The 17,854-nt window shown below is 40.2% G+C and overlaps 1 protein-coding gene across 2 annotated transcripts in view; it reads left to right on the top strand.

Annotated features, from left to right (window-relative positions):
* Window positions 1–17,854, top strand: part of sema4c (sema domain, immunoglobulin domain (Ig), transmembrane domain (TM) and short cytoplasmic domain, (semaphorin) 4C) — a 128,377-nt gene that overhangs the window by 101,871 nt on the left and 8,652 nt on the right. For both annotated transcript variants that reach the window (XM_074637246.1, XM_074637245.1), the window contains 7 exons: window positions 448–546; window positions 871–967; window positions 2,038–2,157; window positions 5,024–5,175; window positions 9,996–10,171; window positions 14,160–14,304; window positions 14,855–15,068. In XM_074637246.1, coding sequence (XP_074493347.1) covers window positions 448–546; window positions 871–967; window positions 2,038–2,157; window positions 5,024–5,175; window positions 9,996–10,171; window positions 14,160–14,304; window positions 14,855–15,068 — 1,003 coding nt within the window. The remainder of the gene's footprint in view (window positions 1–447; window positions 547–870; window positions 968–2,037; window positions 2,158–5,023; window positions 5,176–9,995; window positions 10,172–14,159; window positions 14,305–14,854; window positions 15,069–17,854) is intronic.

The following is a 17,854-nucleotide window of genomic DNA, read 5'->3' as shown; positions in this document are numbered from 1 at the left end:
CTACTCCAGCTTTAAATGATGTCCTAGTCAATAGGATACCTGTATAACTGTGTTTAAATTGACCGACTTCATGCACAAAACAAATAAAAGTAAAATGTTCTTGGAGACTGCCAGTGTTCGGTGTCTTTAAGTTTTTTCTACACCATTTGTACATCCAAAAAAATAACAGAAAATGGCACAGCCAAAAGCTCCTTTCCATCGCTGACTGGCCAACTGATTTCACACATTTTTAATAAAAGCATATTATCAGCGAACGTGGTTTGGTGTCAAGGTTTCTTTCATGTGAATGAGGAATTGAAAGGAGTCACATTGAATCGTTAGAGTAAAGCTAAATTCTCAGAGGTGTGTGTGAGCATACTGAGTCTTCACCTCAACAGAAGAGAAAACAAAGCACTGACTGTCCAACAGACAACAGCTTTCTAACAATTCCTCCTCTTGCCTTCACAGACCGAGTGCTTCAACTACATCCGTTTCCTGCAGAGCTACAACCACACGCACCTCTACACCTGCGGCACCTACGCCTTCCAGCCCAAATGCACCTACGTGGTAACTATGCATGCACGTTTTGTGTGTGTGTGTGTGTGTGTGTTTGCCTAGATACAGTTACTGCGAGCCGGTGCTGACAGGTGTCAACTTGAGCCCATCTGACCTCAGGCTAAGACCACTGTGTGATAAAAATAAAAATGAATGCAATGGAAAACAGTATATGCCATGTTGGGTTAGCTGAATGTGTGAATGTTAGTGTGCGTGTGCATATGTGTGACACTGATGCGACAGGACAACATGACGAGGGGTGAAGCTATGGTCATGGTCATGTGATACACACCGACCACGGAAATGAAACACCTGTGTTTCTGTGTGTGTTTGCAGAACGCGGATTATTTTACGCTCAACGCTGCAGCCCTGGAGGATGGGAAGGGTAAATGCCCTTATGACCCTGCCAAGGGGCACACTGGCCTGATAGTGGGTGAGTAAAAGTGTGTGTAGCACATATTGTGCTTAGCTTTATGTAAATGCATGCATGTTTTCATGTACTCCATATCCATAGACACACTTTTTTTATAGTATAAGAAAATAGGGATGCGCTGATTTGCTGGCCGATATTCACCTTGTTGACTGCCATTGACCAATCGGCAAATAAGATGAGATTCGCCGATGGGTGTGGCCGATGTTTATCTGTTGTTTTGCGTCAAATTTGCAGCAGCTAAATGTTGTGCTGGTTATTTGCGTTGCATCGGCTTCGGACAATATATGGCGTTCAAAAAAATATATATTTTTGATTGGGCCGTATAAGTACTGAAACATTTTTCTCATTGAGTAGGTAGTTGTATAGCAGCTAAAAGGCTTTTGAAGCAGTTATTTAAAAAAATTAAAATAATAATAATCTTCATGTGAAAGAAGGTTATATTAAAAGTTGTTCCATAAATTTGTTTGATTGAATTTGTGCTCATCCAAAGACAGTGTAATGAAATGCTGAATGACTTTAAGACAAGAGGTCTTTGTTTCCCTCAGCCAAATTGTTATATCAAACATCAGTATTGGCCCAGAACTTTGCAATCGGTGCATCCCTATAAGAAAATGCAAGTTTCTAAGTATTTCTGAACGAGTGTAATGATCATTTAAGGATCATGTTAAATGAATAAAAAAATGCATGATTAGTCCTTAGTTGGAAATGCATCCCTATCAAAAAATCAACCCAGTCAGCTCCTGTTGTTCCATCCCAGCAGTCTGTACGGTAAAGCGAACAGCACCGCCGTGTTTTTACGGCTCTAACAGAAGCATAAAACGTCCATCAAATCTCCACAAACCGCTCCTGCAGCACTTCCCATCTGTTTTGTAGCCGTGCGATTGCTGCCGAGAGTCCTGGAGTCCAATTTAACTTTGCATGCTGCATTCACTCTCAGTGTGCACAGCCTCTGTGAACCTAAAGGAACCCATTCTCTCGTCTTCTTCTTTGTGCCTCCCCCACTGAGCCGGTGTCCTTCTCTCAGGCCTGAATAACAGCATTAAACTAAAGCCTGTATTTCGTTGGTACAGATAAGGAGCTGTACTCGGCAACGCTCAACAACTTCCTGGGTACGGAGCCAGTCATTCTGAGGAACCTGGGCCAACAGCACTACAGCATGAAGAGCGAATACTTGCCTGCCTGGCTCAACGGTAAGGACATTAAGAAAGACAAAGAGAAAGAAGTGGTAAAGCTGCCAGCTGAAAGAGAGCGACAAGGAGAGAAGAAATAACCAAATTGGTTTGCCTAGCCCCAACCCTCTTAGCTACTGTTGCTACATCTGTCAAAGCTTTATTCTAGCACGGATTACAATGATAACGGTGGCACATTTACTACTCAAAACTCGAAACATTTTTGGAAACAATAGTTCTTCAATTTCATACAGAATTAAGCGGCAGGCTTTTCATTTCTAGCTGACAAACGACAATTTTGTTGGCTAAAATGACGACTCTTGTCAGCAGACTTTTATCAGCTTTTATCAGCTCTAATGAGATGTTCGAAAAACTGCCTCCAGCTGACTTTTTAATCTTTCCAGCTGGCTCGTGCTAAAACGAATGTAAAAGGGGTCTTAAATCTGCACTTATTGGCTACATACGTGATACTTTGTAATGCTAAAAGACTGAGGCTAAAAGAGTCAGCATCTTCACCAGTTAATGGTGCACCTAGAAGGCACGGAAATAAAGCAAAAGCATCCTTCTCGTTCTCGTATTGCAGATTAGCTAATCAACCCTAGTGCTACGGGACATTATTATAAGTAGAAAATGAATTCAAATGTTATTTCTGTCTGTTATAACCCTGTTTGGATGCTACTGTAGATAAACCGACTTGGACGAGCAACACAGAGGTTAAATCCCTGCCTTATTCTTTGTGTTTTCAAAACAATGAGTCTCATTTATGCAAACTTAAAAGGCTTTAAGAGAAGAAGGGCTAACCGATGAACTTGGCAAATGTAATGCAATCTCGGGTAACGGGTAGCTAATGATCTGCTACAGTACTTACTACTAGCTAGCCACACTGTTTGTACTAGCTAGTGGTAGTGTTTGTACTACTAGTTTACCACTAGATTTTGTAAGCCAGTTGCCATCCATGCAAACATTTATAGCTTACGTTAAAACAACACACTGTTGAATACATTCCTTACGCTTTTACCGTGACGTCACCCATCTGTTTGTGGACTGCCGTTTTGAAGCCTCGAGTTCGGCATTTTGGTCGTCGCCATCTTGGTTTTTGGCCGTCACAATGTTGATTTTTTTTTGCAACCAGAAGTGACACAAGAGGGTGGAGCTAAGTACAACCAACGCTGAATAAGACATTTTTAGGCGACCAAAATGTTATAATTAACTTTAATGAAGTGAAAACACACTGTGAAAGGGTTAAAGTTGTAAGACTAAAACACAGACAACTCCTAGACTGGACAACGCCGTGGTAGCGACCTGTCAATCACAAGGTAGCCCCGCCCTGAAGCATCCCCTGCTTTATGGTTTATTTGACTCTAAATGGGACCATAATTTACCAAATGAACATCATGCTGTATTGAAGAAGACTTGAAACTAGCGATTGAGACCATGAACTCATGTTTACAATATTTACTGAGGTAATAAATCAAGTGAGAAGTAGGCTCATTTTCTCAAAGACTTCTATACAATCTGACTTCTTTTTGCAACCAGAGGAGTCGCCCCCTGCTGGCTGTTAGAGAGAATGCAAGTTTTTAAGGCACTTCCTCATTGGCTTCTAGAATCAGCTACTAGAATTCTACAGTAGTTACAATGTTCCCGGTTAGGAGTTTATCACACTGTCAATTGTACGCTTTTTTTCTAAAATTATGCTCAGAAAAAAATTTAAATTTACGGAAAAATATCTATTCCATACTTGTACGAATTAAGCTAAAATATGCTGCATCAGTTCAAGTTTAAGATTTCTTCTTTCCAAGATGCTGCAAATTAAAAACATATTCAAATAAAATGAATCACATTAGAGGCTGATAAGGCTGGCTTTTTTTTAAACAGAGTTTCATTAAAAAAGTAAGAGCCAGAGACATGCATAAGAACAAGAGACAAAAAAAAAGAAAAAGAAATGAAGTGCAGGACTCGTCTACAGCGAAGGATCGTTATCTTTTGGGGGGGGTGGGGGGGGTAAAGGAGTGAGCTACTTGGAGGGAAATGAAGGGGAGAGAAGAGGATGAAGTCACAGCGGGAAAAATGGCTGATGAAAGAAGAGACATTAGGATTGGCGATGAAAAGATAGAGGCCCGGGCGAGGGGGAATGGAGAATGGAGGGGGGGAGAGGAAGGAGGAACATACAGATGAGGCCGAGGTTTGGATCGATGTGTCCGTTTATTATTCATGCCGATACGGAGATTTTATTAAAAAACTAGACCTGTGACGCTATTCTCACCTTAATTTAAGCAGCTTCTAACCAGCCTAAAAGCATTTAATTAGCCTGGGTTTCAGTGGAGAGTTGTAGTGTCCCCTAAAGGCTTAAAATACGGCTTTTATACAGAAAAGAACAGTCTATTTGGTTGGAACGTTGTATCCTTGTAATTCAAAAAAATATAAACTTTTTCATAAAATGGTTGAATTTAAATCCCCCTGCAGCTGCAGTCCAAAAAATGTATGTATCCGCCTTTTTAAAAAAAAAAAATCATTGGAAACCTAATGAGGGCTGGATATAGAGAGAATCTGAGAAAGACGGGAAGGACGGGAGGAAGTGAGAAACACAAAATGGACCGCTAATAGGGATCACTAGAGAGACAGAGAGCGAGAAATGACTGGAGGAGAGTATGAGGCGAAGGAAGAGAGTGATGACAGAAAATAGACAGAGAGGTGAGAAAGGGGCGGCGGGGAATGAGATGGAGGTGTCAGGCTCGTGTGTTTTTATATGTGTGTGTGGTGTGGTGTGATTAAATCCAAATGCACCTACAGGCCGAGATTGTCTGCTTGTTCAGATGTGATGTATGTCTTTACTGTCGTGTGTAAATACACTTTATGATACCATTCCTCTGTGTGTGTGTGTGTGCAGAGCCGGACTTTGTGGGTTCAGCCCTGGTGAGGGAGAGCAGCGGCAGTAAAGAGGGGGACGACGACAAGATCTACTTCTTCTTCAGCGAGCGAGCGGTGGAGCTGGACTGCGACACCGAGCTCACCGTGGCCAGAGTGGCCCGCGTCTGCAAGGTAACACAAACACACACACAGCTGATAAACACGACTGATCGGAACAGATTCAGTCAGGTATCTCACCGAAACTTCCCTTCTTCTCACTCTGGTGCATCTGTGGAAGTTCATTAATGACAATTCAACTAATTCAAACAGTAATCAATCAGCCCAAGTGACCATTTACGAACGCACGAGGGGACATTTGTAAGCCCCCCTGAACAAGTTTTGACTGCAAAATAGTCCCTTGCATGCTTGGCTTGAAGTCAGCTGTTTTTCTGTTTTCTCCAGCTGTCTTGGCAGATGTTTCCGAGCACTTAATAACATGAGACAGCACTTTATTTTGTGCTCACAGACCTGAGTAGGTAGAGTTGTTTAACAGCTTGTATTAATAAATATAATTAATACAATATAAAGTAATATAGATATAATATTAAGTGAATATAGACAATTATTTTTTGTATTACAAGTTTTCTGAAAATGTATGTTTGAATATGCACATTATCTTATCAAATATGTGCTAATTTGCATACATTTCCAGAACAGAAATCTGAACATTGGATAAAGCCACATTCAAAGTTATTTTTGTTGACATATTAGAATCAAAAGATTTTACAGAAAGAATTTTGGATACCTCTTTTAATCACTTTATAAATCAGAAAATACTGTCAACAGAAGAAAATAAAGTTTCACCATGTTTTCAAGGAATAAACTATTATATAAATCAGGCTATGAATGATATATGAAAAAGGTCGTCTGTAAAAACCTTCAGAATATAGATAGAAATGAAAGTGGAAAGTTTGGTGTATGTCAGTGCTGCTGAAGTGGAGATTTCTGCCTCAGAGTCTGAGAGAAAACTCATTTTGAGAAAACAGCCTTTAAAGATATGGATTGTAAAATTTCATACATTTTGCAAGACACTACAGGTTAAAAAAAGTAACTAATAGATATCACCATGAAACTTCCCCAGTTGATTACTTACATTAACACAATCATTTTTTGTATTACAATTTTTCTGAAATATTATGTTTAAATATGCAAATGAGTCATTATCCTATTAAATATGTGCTAATTTGCATACATTTCCAGAACAGAAATCTGAACATTGGATAAAGCCATGTTCAAAGTTCTTTTTGTTGACGTATTAGAATCAAAAAAATTTACAGAAAGAATTTTGGATATCTCTTTTAATCACTCTACAAATCAGAAAATACTGTCAACAGAAGAAAATAAAGTTTCACCATGTTTTTAAAGAGTAAAATATGATATAAATCAGGCTATGAATGATATATGAAAAGGTCCTCTGTAAAAACCTTCAGATATAGATAGGTATGAAAGTGGAAAGTTTGGTGCATGTAAGTTCTGCTGAAGTGGAGATTTCTGCCTCAGAGTTTGAGAGAAAACTGCTTTTGAGAAAACGGCCTTTAAAGATATAGATTGTAAAATTTCATACATTTTGCAAGACACTACAGATGAATAGAGTAAAACATGTAACTAATAGATATCACCATGAAACTTCCCCAGTTGATTACTTACATCAATACAATTATTTTTTGGATTACAAGTTTTCTGAAATTGTATGTTTACATATGCAAATGAGTCATTATCCTATTAAATATGTGCTAATTTGCGTACATTTCCAGAACAGAAATCTGAACATTGGATGAAGCCAGATTAAAAATTCTTGTTTTATTTTGTTGACATAGTAGAGTCAAATGATTTTACAGAGATCATTTTGGATATCTCTTTTTATACATTTATATTTAAAAAAAATAAAGTTTCACCATGTTTTTAGGTATAACATATTTTATAAATCAGGCTATGAATGATATATGAACAAAAGCCCTTAGTAAAACCTTCACAGTATTATACTATAGATAGAAATGAAAGTGGGAAGTTTGGTGTATGTAAGTGCTGCTGAAGTGGAGATTTCTGCCTCAGAGATAAAGAAAAAAAATATTTTTGAGAAAACGGCCTTTAAAGATATGGATAGTAAAATTTCATACATTTAGATACACAATACACTACAGGTGAATAAATGTAACTAATAGATATCACCATGAAACTTCCCCAGTTGATTACTTACATTAAGAAAAATATTGTTTGTATTGCAAGTTTTTAAAAAGCGTATGTTTAAATATGCAAATGGAGCATTTTCTAATGCAAACTTTTGCTGAATTTAGGAGAAATCTACAGACGCAATAGACAAAGTGTAGAAAAATAAACAGCTAAATGTGTGTTTTGGATGTTTTCTTTCCACTAGCCTAAAATAAAGACGTCTCAAAATTGACCAGTGCATAAAAAAAACAACGTTTTATCCTGGGGTGTATCTCCCCTTAATGCTTTAAAAAACAGAGTTTTTATTATTACCAGAATAAAGCACAAAGAAAAAGGCTGCACACAGAAATTAACTGCCCTGTGCTTTAATTTGCCCCACCCTGACTTTCAGCTAAACACCAGTTTACTAACTATGTGTTATGCGAAGACAATTACATCGACACACGGAGCTATTTGGTAATTAATGCGTTCATTTGCTTAATTAATGGGCTCATTAAGATAACTGATTAGGTCTGATATACCACAGTGATTATGGCCAGACATCAGAGGAGCTTCTAGTCGTGAGGAGAGTCACTTGGAGAGCTCTTTTTTATTTCAATATGATTTCGGCGACCTTTCAGTTAACACAGCAGAGTTTAGTGTCGTGTCACAGTTACGTATGCAGACATATCATCTCGGTAACCTTTAAACTGAGCAGAGTAGATTATTAACAGTCTGAGGAGATGTGTATAATTAAGTGTACAACATAGGCACTGTTTTATGGGAAGTGCCCTTTAATGTCTACACTGTGATGAACAATAAAGCTCTCTGAATGAAATTAGAAACAGATGCTCACACATGATGTGTACCAGAGCAATGAATAATTCAGCTCTTCCTGCTGATATTGCCGTTGCAGCCGCAGCACATTGTCTGCACCTCACTGCTGTATTATGAGCGTTTGCATTTCTTTTTAATTCCTTTTTTTACAGCTTCTGCAATCACCGAGGATGATAGGAATGAGACGTGTCTGGCTGACAGGCCTCTTTTGAGCCCGCAGTGTACTGTATAAAGGGACTGCTCATCAATGTTTACTGTATAATTGAATATTATTATTATTGTTATCCTGCATTCCAATGGTCTAAATGCTCCTTAAGAGGTTTTTCCAACATGGCAACACTTCAGTCAGCTCATTCACACGGAACAGGTGGTTATTTTGTAGATACAGAAATATGAACGGTGTTTGTACAGAGATAATTTTTGGCATGCGTGAGGTGAAGGTCAGGCTAATGACAACACATACGCAGCAGCAGCATAATAGAGTAAAAAATGTGAGCAAGGCGCTGTCAGCTTAAAGGTCCCATATTGTAAAAAGTAAGATTTTTATGTCTTTTATATAATAAAGCAGATTTAAGTGCCTTATAAATTAGGTGAAAGTATCGAAGCGCTCAATATACGAAGAAATACACACAGCCCGTATTCAGAAATTGTGCGTTTGAAACAAGCCGTTAGGATTTCTGTCCATTTATGATGTCACAAATATACAATATTTAGACCATTTCACGGTTTTAAACGTACACATTCTAAATGTGTCCCAGTTCATTCCTGTTGCAGTGTATGTGAATGACATCAGCTGACAGGAAGTAAACATGGACCCAAACTGTTGCCAGGCAACGCAATTCCGTTGAAATGCACTTAAACGGAGCATTTCAGACAGAGGGTAAATACAGGTATATTCAAGCAGACAGTATGAGGAAAATAAAGTTTTTTTTTAACATTACAGCATGTAAACATGTTCTAGTAGAAACACAAAATACAAGTATGAACCTGAAAATTAGCATGATATGGGACCTTTAAAGAGTTACTGACTACCGGGTTGCTCTGTTGCATCTGTAGCCACGTCGAACAGTGATGTCACGGTGTACTGGCCACACCCTATGGTACACTTCTACATAACTGTAGCACTGCGGGCCAAGAAAAACAAGATTTTCAGCTGCTTTAAAGTTGTTGTTTTTTTCAAATACGCCACATTATTGCAAATAATGTTGGATATATGCTGTGTGTGATGTTTGAGTTACACAGCACACTTTAAAGGGGACTACACCCATTTTCAAAATCCTATGGTCTAAGACTGTCCAAAAATATTAGTAAACATGAACAACTCTCTCCCAAATCCAAAAACTAGTGCTAAAACTCAAACTTGTGATGTCATCAAGTATAAAGTGCGGAGCTGCTCCATAGACGATGAATGGGGAGAGAAGCTCTAGATGACACTGAGAGCATGCAGGGGAATGTTTCTGAGTATATGGGAACATTTTCTGTTCAACTGAGAACATTACAATAGAATAAAGCTCATTTGGTATAGAAAAGAAAAAGAAAACAAACATTCTGTCGGTCTCCCATTCATTATCTATGGATCAGTTCCAGACTTTATACCCGATGACATCACAAGTTTGAGACTTACTTCTCTGGTTTCTTGCTTTGAGAGAGAGTCGCTCATGTTCACACATATGAATTAAACTTTCCTAGGCCATGGAAATAACATATTGGAATTTTAAATTTGGGTAGTGTTCCCCTTTAAGATCTCTTCCTGAACTGGCAAGGGTGGGGTTCTCTCCATTCAATTTAAATTTAAACTTAAAGGTATAATATATGGATGCTAATTTTTGAATTTTTTTTCCAAACCATACCAGTACAGTAACAATAAGCGAACCATATTTTTGAGTGAAGGGGGCCTTTAATTAAGAATTTACGTATAATTGACCCATATCAGCCATTGACGAGACCTGCCGTGTCCTCTCTCTCAGGGGGATCTGGGTGGTACCAGGACCCTGCAGAAGAAGTGGACCACCTTCCAGAAAGCCCGGCTGGAGTGCTCCCTCCCCGAGCGCCATGTCTACTTCAACAACCTGAGGGCCGTCTTCACGCTGCCGGGCCAGGACTGGAGGGGGACCACCTTCTACGGCATCTTCCACGCCCAGTGGTGAGTCAGCAGCGAGCACTGTCAGACACTGGAGCTCAGTTTCAGTGTCATCCTCAGATCAATGTGAGTTAATTACTACATGTGCCATCTGCTGTCAGGGCGAGACGCTACATCACTTTGCCAACATGTCAGACACTCGGCTTTTTATTAAACTCGCGGGTCAGCCAGTCACTCCGATATGATGGCTCTAATTATGTACTTTATGTGATCGGGTATTTACTTGGTAATTGGGCTTTTAATATAATAGGCCTTTAACTGACAGTAATGTGAGTTATTTTGAGTGGATACAACTCGAGTGTCCTTGAATATGTTTTATTGGTTTCAGTAGTGATTTAATGTCACATGGACTTGACGTTGTTTCCGATGATAGCGAACCCATTTTGCTGAAACAGAATCAGGCTGATTAAATTAGGTCCTGTGCTAAAAATATTCCGTCATACATTTCAATAGTCGTTGGTTGAATCAAATTACTCATATTAGTCATCACTCCCTACACTTCCAATTTGAGTATAATGACTTCTTCCTGGGAGCAGAAATGCATCATACCTTTGGTTATCTTACAGTAACTAACAGTAAATGACATCTCTTGAACATTTGTGAGACTGATCAGGGAAAACAGACTCTGTTGATGTCCTCTGTTCTTGTTTATAGCTTCATTAAAAAAAAAATAGGGCTGTCAATCGATTAAAATATTTAATCACGATTAATCCCATGATTGTCCATAGTTAATCACAAATGATCGCAAATTAATCGCACATTTTATATCTGTTCAAAATGTACCTTAAAGGGAGATTTGTCAAGTATTTAATACTCTTATCAACATGGGAGTGGGCAAATATGCTGTTTTATGCAAATATGTATATTGGAAATCATTTAACAACACAAAACAATGACAAATATTGTCCAGAAACCCTCACAGGTACTGCATTTAGAATGAAAAATTATGCTCAAAACATAACATGGCAAACTGCAGCCCAACAGGCAACAACAGCTGTCAGTGTGTCAGTGTGCTGACTTGACTATGACTTGCCCCAAACTACATGTGATTATCATAAAGTGGGTATGTCTGTAAAGGGGAGACTCGTGGGTACCCATAGAACCCATTTCCATTCACATATCTTGAGGTCAGAGGTCAAGGGACCCCTTTGAAAATGGCCATGCCAGTTTTTCCTCGCCAAAATTTAGCGTAAGTTTGTAACGTTATTTAGCCTCCTTCTGTGACAATCTAGTATGACATGGTTGGTACCGATGGATTCATTAGGTTTTCTAGTTTCATAAAGTATCTTCGCTCTAGCTTTAGAACTGAGCCTACTACAACCTAAAAATAGCAAATTGCACTGCGTTAAAGAAATTAGTGCCGTTCAAATTAATTTGCGTTATTATCGCGTTAACTCTGACAGCCCTAATTCCATCATACATTTCAATAGTCATTGGTTGAATGAAATGATTTAAATTACTCATCACTTCTTATACTTCCAATTTGAGTATAATGACTTCTTCCTTGGAGCAGAAATGCATCATACCTTTGTTATCTTCGTAACAGTAAATGACTTGAACATGTGAGACTGATCAGGGAAAACAGACTCGGTTGATGTCCTCTGTTCTTGACTCCTTGTTTATAGCTTGATAAAAAATAATCATTTAGGATCATCAAATCTGCCATTTTTCTTTTGAAAAGAAAACTTATTTCACTTATTTCAGGGGATCATAAAACAACAATCTGGTGACAGATGTGTTGACAATAGTAACTTAGTTTTGATGAGGTATTATTAGTGGAGTAAAGAGTGGCGTTTGTCGGACCGCTACATAACTGTAATGTGTTAATTAGTTACTTATCAATAAAGCAATAGGAGCGAGAGCAGGAGGTTCTCTTTGGGAGGAAAGTTGGAGACTTTCTCCATCTCCGGGTGATACCCCTTTGATGTGAGTCTTTTGTGTTCCTCAATAAGATATCATATCGCAAAGTGAGCCAGCTTTGAACTTCAAGCTTTGTTTCTTCATTCAGAGTTCCGACTGCTGCTGAAAAAAAAAAAAAGCCTATAATCCTTTTTCTCTGTGGGACTCGCTGGGGGATTCCTTAAAGTCCCCTGGCTTTGATAGAGATAACATTAAGATAATTGGACATTATGTAAATGATGACTCTGAGTTCAAGCCGTAATCTGACTGAGTAGGCTAGCTTTTTAACTCGCTAAGACATCAGTGCTGTCCTTTGGTTTTGACGTTATAAAACCCGTGGCACTGCTGCACATTAACAGTAATATAGCACCGCCCTTCCAGGACACAGCAGTAGAGGCTAATTCATAACTATATATGTCTTTGTATCAATATGTCAGTGACTCCGTTTTAGAGTTAAATTAAAAAATACGATGAGTTATTCCGGTGAATGAGCATGGAAATGAAATATATTTGTGAGATGAGGAGTAAAAGTTATGACTTAATGTGTCTGCGTTAATACCCAATTTCAGTCCCACTTGGGGTCTAAAATTGTGTTGGAAAAAAAAAATGAAGATCCCACACCCTCCGACCTTCCCATTAAATGAAATCCATTTCCAGAGTCCACAGCACCAACTGATTGATTTCAGTGGCCTGTAAGGAAGTGTATTACATATACATCAATTTGTACATCACTTTGCTTCGCTAAAGAAAGCGTGGAGATGTGTCAACACATCTAATGATTTCAGCTCACTCAATAAGTGGACGATATAGGCTGTAGGGTTAACATTTTCTATAAATATATCCTGCACTGTGATCACTGGAAATATTGTTAAAAAGCACACCTGCTCACCTTAATGTTTGCCTATTGTAAACATGTTAATTAGTTCATATTCCATGCTTTTAAAGGTGCTATTGTTAACACTGATTGACATTCAGCTACTAGATGTCGCATTCTCCCTCCCCCCGTTCCGTTGCATTCACTTCACAACATGTGGTTGCCAGGCACTTACCATCAATCTCTGCCATTGATCTGTTTTTCTTCCCACGCTAACTGTTGAGACACCACGTGACACCAACGTCGTTTTACTAAAGGCTCACAAGCCTAACCAAACGTCAGACAGTGTTCATTTTGGCAGCTATATTAGATTTAGTCTTAGTCTTAAAACGAATATGCTTATTAGTTTTAGTCACATTTTAATCATTTTTATCCTTCATAGTTTTTGTCTAGTTTTAGTCGACGACAACTCAAAACGTTTTAGTCCAATTTTGGTGGCCCAAAATGTTTTCTCTCTTAATTTTGTCAGCTAGCTTTTTTTTATCTTAGTCCTATTTAGTCGTCAGATTATATTGAACATTTCTGTTATTCTAGTCAAACTTATTTCACATAAAATGTTATCTTATCATTATCTGATGAAAAACATTTGAATGATAGAGAGAGAGAGAGAGAGAGAAGAGAAGGTGGAAGATTTTGGTAAAGTTTTTATGTTTATAAACTATATTTTAGTCTTGTCTTTTATCGTCAACGATAATACGATACGTTAGTGTTAATGGCGTCGGTGCCATCTGGTCATCGTCTCGTCTTAGTCATGGAAAAAGGGTGGTGACGAACATATTTCGTCATGGTTTTTATTAATGAAATTAACACTGATGTCAGATATCTTCCACAGAGATCAACAAAACATTCATTTTGGACCCGGCAAAATATTTTAAATGATTAATTCACAATCATAATTTTTTTTTTCAGGAAAAGACATATTTTTTTCCTGCACCTTTCTAAAGGCTCTGTGGATGTATTCTTTTTTAAAGAATATTCGTCTACATAAAATTTTTATCAATAAGACCTTTAACATACAACAGCTATGTATATTTTCCCATATTCCACTCTGTTTAGTATATCTCACATTCTTGCGTGTTAGTCTGGCTCTACTGCTGCATCCAGAAGCTGTTTGCTACTGAAACGTCACATATTTTCCACAAGTGGATGACAGGTAATCCATCTCTCAGTTTTTACCGCCACACACCGCTAATCCCCCGCCTTGCCGCCATGTTTCAGGGGTGACGTGGACGTGTCGGCGGTGTGCCAGTACCAGATCAGTGATGTGAAGAAGGTGTTTGAAGGATCCTACAAAGAGTACAGGGAGGTGTCTCAGAAGTGGGGGCGCTACACCGGTGCCATACCCGTCCCGCGGCCTGGATCGGTAAGAAAACTGGGACTAGCACACATGATATGTGATGTTTGGTAAATGCAAATGTTTCCAGGCAACTTTAGGGAAGCAAGAAAAGAGAGTATTATTCTGAAATGTAGGGGTTTTGTGCACCACTAAAGGAGAGATAAGTGGGCAGAGGAGGGATAATGAAAGAGGGAGGGATGGAAGTAGAAATGGGTGGTGTGGGGTTCTGTAGCGATGGAAGTGGAAAAGAGCTGGCACGACACGAAAAGCTAAGAACGTAATGATCCAGGACGAAAGGAAAGGAAGCAGAGGAAGGGGTGTGATGGCAGGCGGAGTTGAAAGCGAGAGCGAAAGAAAGATGGAGAAAGGGAGGCAGGCAGGGAGTCATCTCAAAGCCCAACTAGCCATGCCAACCTGTGCCAGCTGCAAATAAGAAGTTTCTTCCTCTACCTCCTCTTCCTCCTTCTTGGCCCTCTCACTCTTCACTTCGTCCTGTCCTCCATTCCTTTCCTTCCTCCATTCCCCCCCCCGTGTCCATTTCCCTCCCCCTTCTCTCCGTCCTCTGTCCGTGCTGCAGTGTATAACTAACTTCGACAGGGAGAACAGCTACAACAGCTCTCTGCAGCTGCCTGACGCCACGCTCAACTTTGCCAAGAAGCACCCGCTGATGGAGGACAAAGCTCTGGCTCGCCCCCTGCTGCTCACCAAGGGTGTCAACTTCACAAGACTGGCGGTGGACCGGGTTAGCTCCCTGGACCAGCGGGCGTACAACATGCTCTTCATCGGCACAGGTACAGACTACTACGAGGACTCCTATTACTGCCACAAACATGACGCCATTGGTAGTTGTAGTTGAAAAATATTGGAATTGGGATCAGCCAGTAGAATTCAAGCAATGAATTCAGTGTTCCCTTATTGTACTCATTCATACTTTCACGTGGAAACCTAATTCAAACCAGTCACTACTCTGCATATTATACATATTACACAGTTAAAGGTATAATATGCACCATTTACGCAACAAAATGTCTAAAAACGACTAAGCCTATGTTATATACTTTGTTGAGTTCTGTACTTACATTTTCCCAAATGTTTCCAACGATGTTCAAACGCAGAGAAATCTGTAATTTTATTCAAGATAACGGTGCGTTTCATTTGGTCACCCGTCGATAGCGTCACATCCCCTTTACCCCTCTAGTTGCTCTAAATTACGGGGAAACACGGGAAACACCAGATGCGACGTCAGAGAGTGAGGGAGGAAGTCGGCGAGCCTCTCTGTTGTTTACTGTTGTTTGTATTGCTCACGCGTGATGGAGCATGATTATTCAGCGAGATAATCTCCACAAATGAACACCACTTTTATGATTTTTGAAGCTTGAATGCAATCGCCCGAAGTAAGAAGCTAACGTTAGGCTATAAACAAACTACACCGCGGTGGCATGAGCGCGAGTATACACAATGAGGCTGTAAAGGCGGACGAGTCAGCGTGATGACGTCTTGTTAGCAACCGCCTTTTTTAAGACACATAAAGGCCTCAAAATTCATGAGTCGTATTGACGTATTTTTTTATCGTAGAACAAAACTTTAAAATCTCTCAAGCTTGTGATTACCACAGACCTTATTTCAGGCATCTAACTAAACAATCATTCAAAAACAAACATTGACTTCGAGGCGAGGGAACCAGAAGTGCTAAAATGCTAACTCATTTCCGGGTTTTAGGACTCATTCCTGTAGCACTCTATGGTTGTTGTTTAACAATAAAGACAACAACTCCCATGATCCCACACTACTCCACAACATCATCAAAGTCTGTTTTTTGTTATTGTTTTGATTGAGAGACCCCCTGGCGGTAGAAATGACCTACTGTGCCTTTAACACTTTAAGATCTACTACAGTTTACAGTGTTAGCACTTACTCTTTTTAACATTTTTCCCTCAAAGTTTAGCCTTTTCTAAACATACACAGCAAGTTTGTGGCACAAAATAACAATAGCATCCTACAATACAATGCAGGCAAAGATAACACCACACACCACTCATTTTAAAGTGACCATAGTGTTGAATCATCACCTTTATGATACAGTATACACACATAATTTAAGCCTGACAAGCTAAGGGTTGTTGTACTGGATTGCATTACACAGTATGTGGTGTTCCTGTTGCTCTGCCCACCTCCTGTAGAATGGTGTTCTCTAGATGTGGCAGTAAAAATTCATCCTAGGTACACAGTCTTTGTTCATATTCCCCTATTCCCCCACAGTGTGTGTGTATGTGTGTGTGTGTGTGTTGGGGGAGCTGCTGCTCACAGTATTTGTTGAAGAGATGAGAGCTTACAGGCCATGGCAGCAGACAGGGACAGGTACTGGCATTAGGTATGGTGGCACAAAACAACATGCCATCTGGCCAGACTTCAGCTGGGTTTCAATTAAGGACTTGATTTGCATGCTGAGATCCATCTTCATGCATCAAAGGAAACATCTACGACTTAATTAATATCTCCAGTCAGTAGCCATCAGGCCCGTATGCAGGTGTCCTGTTTTGGCACGGATCTGAAATCATCCGCCCCCCCGTCCCACGCCCCCCCCCCCCCCCCCCTACAGGAGCCTTAATCCTGAATAACACAGATCCGACAGTGGATTCCAGGGAGCGTGAATTTGAATGCAGCCCGTCTCATGAATGGAGAGAGACCTCGACTACTTACCATTCAGATCACTGCGGCGGCAGAGTGACTGTGGCAACTCACAGTGCGACAACAGCGGACTCAGGGCTTCTCCTGCTTGGCACGCAGGGAGGCCAACCCGGACACACACGTGGACACACCATCGCACACATGGGCACGCAGACACACACAGACACACACGAGGGTAACACACTCACAAATTGATTAACACAAACGCACACGCACGCACACACACTCTCACACTTCCCGAGCCAAGTGCAGTCATCCCCGCTTGTCGTGCTTCACAGCACAAACTCAACAGGGCCCTTGGCAGACGTGCGCTCATAGTGCCAATTGGGCTGCGGGCTTGATTAGCTATTAGCTGCAGCATAGCGACAGCTGATGTGAAAAGAGAAAAAGAAGAAGCGCTTGTCGAGACTGTTTTTACAGGAAAAACCGGGCTACAGGATTGAGGGATTAGCCGAGACTGCGTCCCCGACGCCGCGAGAAGGCAAGCGCGATGATGATACGCCTGCTGCTTGCTATGCCCCGTATGTGTGCCTACATGTATTTCCCCTCAAGCCTCCCGTCGGCCACCGGGTTAGCTTTTCATATTATCTGTGACGCTCTCTTAATCGAGAGGGGCCACACAAGAAAGCACATGTCAGCACGTAACACTATTCCATCCACGGATACACACACACACACACATATCAAGGTCACCCCACCAGCTGTGCCTGAAACGCTTTTCCTCACAGGGGATCTAAACTTGTTCACAATGCCCTGCATGAAAGGAGGAGCACAGGATCTCCTCTTCCTCCTCCTCCAGCGTCGGCTCCCCACGCACCACATAAAAAAAAAGTCTGCAAATGTCTCTGATAATATTACCTCCACCCAAGGGCTTAAAAGGCCAGAAACA

Source organism: Sebastes fasciatus, chromosome 6, assembly GCF_043250625.1.
Source record: "Sebastes fasciatus isolate fSebFas1 chromosome 6, fSebFas1.pri, whole genome shotgun sequence".
Taxonomy (NCBI): domain Eukaryota; kingdom Metazoa; phylum Chordata; class Actinopteri; order Perciformes; family Sebastidae; genus Sebastes; species Sebastes fasciatus.
This window is presented reverse-complemented; position numbering and strand designations above follow the sequence as displayed.